The following is a 12,037-nucleotide window of genomic DNA, read 5'->3' as shown; positions in this document are numbered from 1 at the left end:
AAGGTTATCACTTACTTTACACCATTTATAGGTCACTTGATAGTGACTTGGCACGTTGCAATGTAAGTCAAACTTAAAGACGGTGATATGCAGAGAATGATAGATGCGACTTTGATGAAATACAAAAAAACCCGAAGAACTTATTGGTTTGCATGGTTTTAAAACAGGTAAGTTATTTCCTTGATCTAATAGCAGCTAATAACAAGGTAATTCAAGCTGCGCAATACTTGGATTATTATGTTGGTTACCGCAGTGTTTTTTTGTAACTTTTATGAAAATCAAAGATAAATGGAAAAAAATACTAAAATGTACTGTAAAAATTCTTTATTATTTACATATATTATATTTAGCACAAACTCTTTATTTTTTCCATAAACTTACTCAACCTGTTTTCGTCCATTTCCTGATCCCACTTTCCATCTTTTTTAAAGTACGAACCCACTATCAGGGCATCAGCTAACTTATAGTTCTCCAAGTTTTCGTAAGTAACTCCAGAACCTATTAAGACTGGTAAGCTGATACTTGATTTTAGCTGTTGTAATTCCTTGATATCGGCAGGATGTCCTGTTGCTGTTCCTGTTAAAATAACACCATTGGAGAGAAAGAAATCAGCAGCTTTGGCAGTTTCTACTAGTGATATATCGTTTGTTATTGCGTGAGAGCTGCAATATAAAATGTATCTGTTATATCAATGTATCGTACAAAAATATACAAGTAATTATAAGGCTGGCCATTCGATTTAAGTCTTTTTAATAGTTTTTCGCATGTTAATGATCCAGAATTAACTAAGGCATGTTTTTATTTTGCCAAGGACGATAGTAATAATGCATAATATATAATATTCAAATGAACTTGCATACTTGCCTATGTTTCTTTTTTATATCGGTAAAAATAAGTACATTATCAGCTTCTATGCTTTTTCTGTACCGCAAAATATGGCCTGCATTTGCATCCGTGAATCCTTCGTCCGCTACATGACTAAATACAAAACCTTCAGCCCTAATGAAATCCATAGAACAGGCTTTTGCGATTGCAAGTGCTTCTTTATTTCCACACGCCAACACCTAGAATATGTAAATATTTTATATCATATCTTATTAAAAAAGCCGTAGAGAAAATGTAAACGGAGGCACACGTAGCTTTTTATAAGTCAGCACAAAGAATTGGGTAAGTAGGCTTCATACAGAATGAGGCATCTCATCCACGATACAGCGCGTCCCGATGGCTAACAGGGAATGCTAGATGGATATAAAGGATAATAGGAATAATGAACACCCACGGATAAATTTGAGAGTATGATATAGAGGCAGTAGCTAGAGCAATAACAATAGATTTGAGTTATCTATGCTTCATATAAGTCTTAACGAACTTAATCAGGTTTCGACAGGCGAACCTTCAGCAGAGAAAGTCAGCTTCGTCAGAACTCTCTGTTGCTATGACAAGGTTCAATTTAGCCTTGTACTAGATCCCTAAATACACCAGAGTCGAATAAAAGGTATATCGGTTGTTGACAATTAGCAAGAAAAAGATAACAAAAGGTCAAATCTACATCAACTTAATCCCAGTAGAAAAAGTGAAGCACTACAACTTACTCGTCACTATAATAAATGAAAAATAGACCAACAACCAGAGTTATATCCACCTTCGACCGAATAAGAAGTGTCTTTTTCAAAAGTACCCAACCTAATTTACCAACTCCTCCTTTGGAGATCCCTCGTTCCAGATGTTTTTACCGGCTATGGTTATAAATTTATAAATGAATGGCCTCATGCCAGAGTAAACTATGTACATTTTCTTCGTTTTTACTTTTTTATTACCATTATGAGGCAACATTTTGTTCTAAACTTATGCCAAAATGAACTATGTGAATAAAACAAAACATTAGCTGAAAACTAATAAATTCTATTTATCACAAGGACGGTAGTACTGGTTGCCACAGTGAACCATCATCCAGTCCAAGATGGCTTCCCGTGCACATAGTTTACATTGTCATAACATTGTTGATAGAAATTCTAGTGAAGATGAACTCGCTGATTTTAATAGTGGGTCTTCAGATGATTACCATCCAAGTTCTGATTCGGATATTACAGAATCAGGTAAGATTAATATCAATAATATCAATATTAATAATAATATTTGAAGACTACAGGGAAAAAACGCTGTAAGTCAATTTTTATCGATTTTTCGATGAATACATTTTTCGATACTTGGATACAAGTAGTACAATCCACAAATATCAAACAAAATAAAAGTGCAATAAGTCAAACGTTACAAACGAATAAAATAATGCTGTACAATGGAAGAGCGCTGCAAGTCAAGGTTAAATTAGGCAACAATGTTATAAGTCAGATTTAAGTGCTTAATGCGCCTGTCCGTAGGGACAATTTATTTACTAGGTTAATTTTACTAGGTTAGTATCATTATTATCATAATCACAGTTTGTTTTTTAAGGTTTAGTAAGTTTGAACTATTGTTTATTAATATGAAAAGCGAGGACAGTAACAGGCTTTACAGTCAAAAACTACAAGAAAACGAAAAAGTTTTGGGCGAATACGTGATGTAGCTAAGGCGCTAAAAGTGCAAACTCACAAAGCAGGCGAGAACTACCTTTGCAAACGTTATCAGTGTTTTGAAAATATAAAGGTTGAACAAAGAAATATAATTATTCGTAATTTTAATTCTGTGCAGAATTGGGACGAGCAAAGTGTGTATTTGGGTGGTCTAATATCCATACTTCTTGTAACTCAGAGAAAGCCAAGAAAAGACGAAGATAGATGGATATACGTAAGAGATGGCTCTTTTTATTACAAAATTCGCCTTGCGGTAACTAATGATGAGGGGCATACATCACCTGCAAAAGACGTTCAGGTTTGTCAAAAAGCTTTTATTGCTCTTCATGGCATATCCACCAGAAGATTACATACTGTACAAAAAGCCCTAAAACATGGTACAATTGCCGAGGACAATAGAGTAAACATGGCTCAAGACCCAATAAAATGTCTGAAGAAACTATGCAGTTAATTTTAAATCACATAAAATCATTCAAAGGGCGCATGAGTCACTACAGCCTAAAAAAATCTAGCAAGAAGTACCTTCCAGAGGAACTTAACATTAAAAAGATGTACAAAATGTTCCTTGAGAAACATCTCAATAGAGCAATGTGCTATGAAGTATATAGAAAAACATTCAACACACGCTTTAAGGGTATCCCAGAACCGACACTTGTAGCATTTGTGATGCTTCCAAAATAAAAATAAGGGAATGTAAAGATGAAAAATTAATTAATAAACTTAAAACAGGGCAGAAACTTCACTTGCTGAAAGCACACACATTTTACAAACGAAAAACAAAAGCTAAACTACGAGGAAGGACCTTAAGAGAATATGAAGTCACAGCCATGGACTACAATAAAAACCTTCCAATGCCTAATATTACGAGTAACTACGTGTATTATAAATGGCAGTTGTCTTTCTACTCCTTTAATGTCCATCGACTTAGTGATAATGATGTTGTTATATACTCGTGTCCTGAGACAGTAGCTCGAAAGGGTGCCAATGAAGTTTGCTCATTTCTGTATGACTATGTGACAATCCAGCTTCCTCCTGAGGTTCGTAACTTAGTGATTTTCTGTGATTCGTGTGGAGGCCAAAATAAAAATTGGACGGTATTCCGGTTTCTACATTATTTAGTCCATAAAATATAATAATCAAATCCAGATTTAACTCTATTTTAGTGACCTTTCCTATAAGAGGCCACTCCTACATGGAGACAGATAAAGGTTTTGGTATCGTTAACCAAAAAAGTGCAGCAGAAACCCCAGAAGATTGGGAAGCAGTGTTACGATTGGCTCGTCAAAAACCTGCGCCTTATAAAGTAGAAGTGGTTGATAACTACTTGGTGCGTAGCTGGGACACAAAGCAACATCCTAGACTAATTTATTTCAGGGACACCTACAATGGAACAATGGTTTCTGCTGTCATTAACAAAAAAGTGACTGGTAGGGAACCACCGTATACTGGAAAAGAATTCGTTTTTCCTTCTCGATCCTATACTGAGTTACTGCCCATTCCAATCGCAAAATACAAAGATCTCCAAGTTTTAAACAAATTTTGTTCAGAAAAAGAAAGAATGTATTTTGATCAGCTAAAAAAACATGACTTATTTTTTATCTTAAGAATTTTACAATGTTATTGATTCGTTTTACAGATAATATTAATGTTTTTAGCTTTAGTTAAGTTAAACAAGTCTAATTCTGTTTGTTTTTTCTTTCGTTGAATTAATATTATATTTTGTCAATTACAGCGTTTTTACCTTTTTCCTCCAGACCTTTGTTGTTGTTTTTTTTAATTTCTCTTGTTACCTACTGTACATGACAATTTCAGTTTTATAATATCATACTCGGTATGATATGAGTTGTCAAATACTCAATATAACAGTGTTTTAACATGTTTATTTATGAATTATGAAGTTTTGAATCTAAAAATACCGTTTTCCAAAAATTTAAAAAATTGACTTACAGCGTTTTTTTTCCTGTAGTCTTCATTTATAAACATAAAACTTCATTATAAAAGTACGGTTATGTTTAGGAGTCCTTCTTTTGCTAAAGTGAGCCATGTTAAAACGTATCTCTTTCAGTGTCCGCTGGGAGCGCTAGTGAAATATTAGCAGTTGTACCAACGTACGAACATGGTTTTTACCTATCTATATTGGAATGAAGCAATATATCCCATCATTTTTGTATTGGAATTGTAAAAAAAATTAAAATCACATAGAATATACAACAAAAATTAAAATCACATTTCACTTTGGCAAAAGAAAATACAAATTGTTTGTCTTATGCATAGTTAATGTGAGTTTGAAAGTATTTTTATGTATTATAACATAAAAAAGTAATGTTACTTGTAAAATATTTACATATATAAAATATTAATAATTTTGTGTTTTACAGAAGAAGAAAATACCACAGATCAGGAAGAGCCTCAAAACAAGAAAACAAAATCTAATCCTATGCAGTGGAAACAAATATTTATATTAGTTACAGTCAAAAAAGGGCAGTTCATAAAGAATATGTCAATACTTCAGGTACTGTCATACACTCTTAATCTCTTAATGACTATTCCTGCAATTGCAAAATAAAATAAGCTTACAACACAGCAAAAAGAAAGTTTTTTAAATTTATTTTATAACGAGTCACAGTCTTGGGAAACTCAAACAAGTATAATAAGTGGTGCTCTAAAATGTAGAACGAGAATAAGACGTCGTAAAAACACTGATATTAAAACAAACAGGAAATCGTAAATTTTCTATCCCTTCTGAAAACGTAGATGTTAAAGTATACAAAAAAATGTTTATGAAAATATTACAAATCAATAGTAGTAGAGTAAATCGCGCTTTGCTTAAAAAAAAGTGGAAATTTAAGTGATCTGAGAGAGAAAAAGTGCCTCATAACAAAACTTCACCATCCACAATGGATTCAATCAAAAATCACATACAAAGTTTCCCTATCATAGTTAGTCATTACTGTAAAACTTAATCCCAAAAAATACTTGGATTGTAATTTAAATTTGTCAGTAATGTTCAGACTCTACGTTAATAGTTTAAGAGAGAAAAATGTCGACAAAATTCTAAGCCAATCGCTTTATTATGAAAAAGTATACAGAAGTGATTTTAATCTTAGTTTTAAACCTCCACGAAAAGATACCTGTCAAACATGTGACAGGTTGAACATTGAAATAAAGACAGCTGAGGAAAACAAAGATGAAACAATGTTAAAGGCTAAGAAACTAAATTAGGAACTACACCACAGAAAAGTACAGTTAGCTCGCTCAGAATTAAATGAAGACGTAAAGTAGGGAAAGCTACAGTAATTAGTTTTGTTCTTCAGAAAGTAATGCTTCTTCCTAAACTAACCACAGGAGTTGTTTACTATAAGAGGCAGCTTTCTTGCTACAAACTTGGTATACATAATTTTGAAAATGATGTCGGGACAATGCATGTTTGGGATGAGAGCACTGCCTCACGAGGTTCCCAGGAAATAGGATCATGTATTTTAAAATTCATAAATACCCATGATCATGAAGACATATTGATTGCTTGGTCTGACTCATGTGGCGGCCAAAACCGCAATACTAATGTTGCCGCATTGTATATGTACGTAGTGCAGTGTTCTAATTTAAACCTAAAGGAAGTAGTTCATAAGTTTGCTGAGCCAGGACATTCAAATCTACAAAACGATAGCGATTTTGGTGATATAGAAAAAAAGTTAAAATATCATCCTGAAATTTATGTGCCTACACAATGGCATAACATAATTTCAAACTCAAGAGTTAAAAAGAACAAATTTAAAGTGGAATGCATGGAAAAAGAGGATTTCAAGAGTATGGATGCATTAAAACAAAATCTGGTAAATCGCAAAAAAGACTCAGATGAACAAAAAGTAGAATGGTTAAAAATAAAACAAATGAAATTTACTTAAGACCATCCAGGAGTTATGGAATTTAAATACACACATAACGAAGAAATACAATTTTATTCAGTAAATCTAAATAAGAGATTGAAAGGCCGACCTGTAAACCTAGCCTCTTTAAACTTAAGCATTCTTTACCCTGAAGGACGAAAATTAAGTCAAGCAAAACTTATTGATGTCAGATCACTTTTGCAATTCGTACCACCGTGTCATCACCAATTTTACAATAAACTTCAACAAAGTGAAGTATTGGAAGATGACATGGAAAAAGAGAACGACAATAACAATGAAGAGGAAAATGAGATGAACATTGCGATCTAAATATTGTTCCTTTAATTTTTTTTATTTTATTCTTATGTATTGTTAGTTCAATCTTAATGATGTGTTACTAAACCTGATTACAAACAAAAAGAACGATTTATTTATACTTCACATGCCAATCAGAACTAAATGCTAAAAAGTTTGCCAAAGTGAACCATGTACTGCAAACACTGATAAAAGAGCCTTAAAAGTAGACAAAATCATGTGCTGTTACTAAAAAATTTAAAGAAATGTTCTCTTGAATAGGCAATGGAACCTTTTATACTTATTTACTTTTACTTAGAACAAGATTATAATATATTGTGTATATTTTATAACACCTGTATAACTTTAAACAGTCGTACCGAAAACTTTTAACTTCGGCTTTTGGTTCACTCAGACATGAGACCATCCAAATATAATCAAGATAATAAAGTTGTAATCTATTGTGAATACTATTATTGGGAAATTATTTCATAAATTGAACTCTTTATCTAGTCCAAAATTTCAATAGAAAACGACAATTCCAGTACAGGCAAATAAAAGTAAAATGAAAGAATAAAAAGAAAAGTATTTTTGAAATGTGTAAAAATACTTTTTTCCATTCTTTCATTTGCCATAAGTGTGTACAAAAACATATCATTCTTTTTAATTGTTAAATAAAAGTGATATCTAGCTAAATTACCTGTACTCCGAAAGCTTTTGTTTTGGGAATTATTCTTCTTAATTCTGCACAAATTCTCGACATCGTTGCTGTAACTTCAGGACCAAAATGTTGGGATTGTATATAAGGAATGTCATGCATATTTTCAACAAGAATTCCATCCTGCAACATGAAAAATTTTAAGGTTTTCAATCTAAAAACACGGTTCATTTGTAAATACTATTCTTTGGACGACCATAAAATTTTAAAAATAAACATTTAAAGCGTGAAAAGTAGAGCTTGTTAGGTATTTGTTACTTCTAGTGATAATGAAAAATATTCGGAAGAGCCGTCCAGGAAAAAAAATTATTGTGGCTTAAAGGCCTGAGGCAGCAATATGCAGAAATATTCAATTCTATTTTCCGTGTCAAAATTATTGTGATAATTATCATCAATCTAATAGCTAACGTATATGGTCTTCAGTAAGAACATGACACAAACAGCACGTATTAGTATAAACGGCATTCAAATTGAAAAAGTATCAAGTTACAAATACTTGGAGACTTCAATAAACGAAACTGGAGACCAAAACAATGAAATAAAAAGACGTATCGAAATTGCCAGAGCCACCTTCATAAAGATGAGAAAATTCTTCTGCTACAGAGATATAAGCATCCCTCTACGATTAAGAATGCTAAGGAGCTACGTATTTAACACGCTATTATACGGTGTAGAGGCCTGGACTCTCAAACAGAACAACAAATATTGAAAGTTTCGAGATGTGGTGCTACCGTCGAATGCTGAAGATAAGTTGGGTTGAAAGAGTCACAAACTTTGAAGTAATGCGAAGGATAGGAAAAGACCCAGAAATTTTGTCAACGATCAAACGAAGAAAACTCGAATATTTGGGTCACCTGATGAGAGGACAAAAATACGCATTACTTCAAAATATAATGCAAGGAAAAATAGAAGGAAAACAGAATCCAGGCCGTAGAAGAATGTCATGGTTGTGTAATTTGGGAGAGTGGTTTGGCTGTACCACTAATGAACTCTTTAGGTCAGCTGTAAACAAGGTTAGGATAGCCTTAATGATTTCCAATCTCCGATAGGAGTGGCACAAGAAGAAGAAGAATAGCTAACGTGTAGCATCCCAAAAAGAAGAGTTAAACTATGTTGTACAGTATAATTTTTTTCAATACTATAAAAAATAATAACGTATGTCGGAATACATGTATTTTGTACTTACAACATCATGTTTTAAATATAGTTCAGTTTCTTCACAAGCTTTCTTAACAATGCTGTTTATCGATCCCGAAAATAGAGGGGTTCCTAAAAATAGCAAAAAACATTTTTCATTATTGCATACTCATTACTCTTTATATTTATATAATAATTTATCTTGTTCGAATCGTGCAGTGTCGGTACATGCACAATAACAAAACAGTAACGAATAAAAGATACACTGAAAAGGGGCACTTAAGTTCATCCTTTTGTTTAAAATATGTTTTGCCTGACATTATTCTTAGTTATAATATATTACAACATAAATTTATGCTGCTAGTAAAGAAAATATACAAAAAAAAGAGTAAATCATGGACAAGGTACGGAATCGTTTTATTTAAAAGACATTTGTATATGCCTAAACTTAACCAACATATTTAAAGTTTGAAAATTACATTGTGTATTTTTTACGTGTCATACTGGCTGTCTACATTACAGGAGCAGACGTATATATCCATAATCATATTGTAAACAAAAATACAGAAGAACTGGAACGTGTGTTTGTTTTTAAAACAGGTGTTATTTTGTAAAGGCGGTAAATCGAAAAATAATTTTTATTATAAAACAATACAACGTTACCTGGTAATGCTTTAACATGAACCATACCAATTACCGAGGAACTCTTCCCGAATAATTGTCTGAATTTATTCATTGTTGATAAGTATACTTCAAAAACTTTTGAAAGTAAACATAACCTCACAATTTGCAAATAATGTGCTTCTTATTTTGACTTATTTAAATTATTAAACAAAAGCAGATAATAGATTTACAATACCTGATCAGAAAATAAAAAGGATATTTATTCTAGCTTCACTCACAGGTCGTATGAATTTTATTGTCCATACAAATTCTGCAATGCTTAAATGCTTATCAACTTACAATGCACACATTATGACTAACACACAGCTTTAATTTTGCTGTTTATCTCGTTTAAAAATGTAATAGAGACATGCGTCTATATTCTTTGGCAATAGTTTCAAATAAGTTTCAAAATATGTTGAAATTTTGTTGAATAGTCGTTTCGTATAACAGAATAAATAACAATTATTGCTTTATTATTCTGTGGTTGTGTATTATTGCTATCTATTAACAGTCACAATCAAATTAGTAAAGGAATAGGTATCATATCGTGTATCGTATATCCTCTCAAAATTGATGAGAACAACTTTAAATTTAGTAACTTAGGTGTATCCTCATCCAACTGATATAGGTGTGAGACAGTAAGACAACGAGGAAATAAATCGTAAATATTTTTAAAAATTTAATTTTATTCTTTGCTCTTTGTTCTGTACAGTCAAAACATATCAAATATTGGTGATGATCCCATATTCTGTAGAGTGTAGTCTGTAAATTGTTATTTTCTCTTTGTGTAAGAAATCTTGCATTTTTAAATTTTGTGATAAAACATAATTTATAATATTTACAAAAATGACAGTAGAAATTTTGGCGAGAGCGTTTTTGACAGTCTAAATTTTGGCGAATGCGCAAGCCAATTTTGCAGTTGGGGCAAAACTTACTAGATGTCGCTAGTATAGATACAGGGTGCTACGTTATTACTGGTTGCATAATGATCAGGTGCTGGAATTTTCGAAAATATAACAAGTTTTATAAACATATTTTCTTCATAAACAGATTGTGAAGAGATAAAATACGTCATATTTAAATATTTTATTTTCTTATGTTTTATTTCACTAAATATTTCATAAGTTTTGTATTTTAGTCACCTTACCTTTCCCTGAACTACTTCAAAATTTTATTTTTTATTAAGTTTGAGTGTTACTCATTTACAATCTAGGTACATGTTTAATACTGAGCGAATACCGAGTTAAATAAAATACATCTAAGTTTAATGTTCTAAGTATGGGTAAAATAAAATTTCTAATTTGGCTTCAAAGATGAAGTTCCACAATTTCAAAGATGTATGATCGACAAACTAGTTCTCCTGATTAATTGACTGAATAGTGGAACTATTCAGATGAATCTAATTTCTAGTTGCTTCCTTACAACAAATGCGTTTCTTGCTATTTTGACCCAGTTATTTTAATGGGTTCCCAGGTATTTGTATGTTTTAATTCTTTTCATAGGTACATATTTAAAATATTATATTTGGTATATTCATTTTAAGTCTATATTTTTCACAGAAGGTACATGTCTTGTTTATTAGTAGTTGGAGTTGTTCAACAAAGCTTGCCATAATTATTTTGAACTGCATATGTTCTGTTGTTCCTTCTAAAAATGGATTCACTATATTATACATTGAACAGTAATGCCACATAATATACCCTTGCCTCAGCAGATAATCTAATAAACTTAAGTCCATTAAAAGAAAAAATATTTTTTATACCACTTTACCGTTTTGCGAACGCATTCTACTGAACTAAGTAACATGTCACTTCAGTCTACAGCTTCCATATTTTCATTGTTACCTATTTAATACACACACTATTTTTTTTATTGCTTCCATGGTAGTTCTATCTACCTTTAATATTAAGTTCATATTGTTAGAATGGAATGTTGACAGCACCCGAACTACCCTTTTGTCTTTCCACTTTAGAGCTAAAGTATATCTGTTGACATATAAGCGACTTCTCCAGTCCCCAGTCGTAATTTTGAGAGTGGCGGTAGGTTTCTCCTATTTTTCTTGACGGTTCCACATGTATTTGTATTATTCTCATGCAAATAAGTGAATAGTGTCGGGCTATAAGTATACCAGTTATCTACGTATAACAAATGTTCTTTGCCTAAATATCGCTCAAGCAAAGTAATGACAATATTCACAGATATTCCAATATATTTGCTTAAATTATCATTTTTCTTTAGTTCTGTGTTGAAGCTCCTACGTAAATAATAAAATCTAGGACATATCCCGTTTCACAGTCCACACGAGGAAGAATTTTATTCTAAATGTGTGGCGCTTTGATGGTATATACTGCTTGAAAAATGCTCGTCCTTTGAATTAAAGTAAACATTCATCAATGCATAGATTTTGAAAAGCAAACAACGTTTTTTTTTGGAAATAAATCTCTCAAGTAGTCAATAATCCGTCTAAGTTTCCATAATACATAGTTTTCAGGTTTCAAATTATTATCCGCAAAGTGTAGCATTCGTAGCAATACAAGGTATCTATCCCTTAACATAATTTGTGTAAATACAGGGGTGGCTAAAAGTTTATCGTTCGTCCAGAAACTATGTATTTATTTTATTCTTCTTTACTTGAGCCATAGGAAAATTAGTTGCAATAAAACAGAAAATCGTTAGGATCTGTGTTTTCAATGCTTTACTCTAGAACTTTGAGATACAAATTTCGCTTGTCAATTAGTTTGATCGACAATGTACTGGACTATGTT

At 31.9% G+C, this 12,037-nt stretch overlaps 1 protein-coding gene across 1 annotated transcript; it reads right to left on the bottom strand.

Moving 5' to 3' along the window:
* Positions 1 to 315: 315 nt before the first annotated feature.
* Positions 316 to 9,608, bottom strand: LOC140449842 (uncharacterized protein F13E9.13, mitochondrial). The gene is made up of 5 exons (XM_072543205.1): positions 9,270 to 9,608; positions 8,656 to 8,738; positions 7,452 to 7,592; positions 865 to 1,064; positions 316 to 662 (listed from the first exon to the last, which is right to left on the bottom strand). The coding sequence occupies exons 1-5, from the start codon at positions 9,340 to 9,342 to the stop codon at positions 347 to 349; spliced, it is 813 nt and encodes a 270-aa protein (XP_072399306.1). The 5' UTR covers positions 9,343 to 9,608; the 3' UTR covers positions 316 to 346.
* Positions 9,609 to 12,037: the final 2,429 nt, after the last annotated feature.

The sequence above is a fragment of the Diabrotica undecimpunctata genome, chromosome 9 (genome assembly GCF_040954645.1).
Source record: "Diabrotica undecimpunctata isolate CICGRU chromosome 9, icDiaUnde3, whole genome shotgun sequence".
Taxonomy (NCBI): domain Eukaryota; kingdom Metazoa; phylum Arthropoda; class Insecta; order Coleoptera; family Chrysomelidae; genus Diabrotica; species Diabrotica undecimpunctata.
Note: the sequence above shows the minus strand (reverse complement) of the source record. Positions and strands in the feature narration are given on the sequence as shown.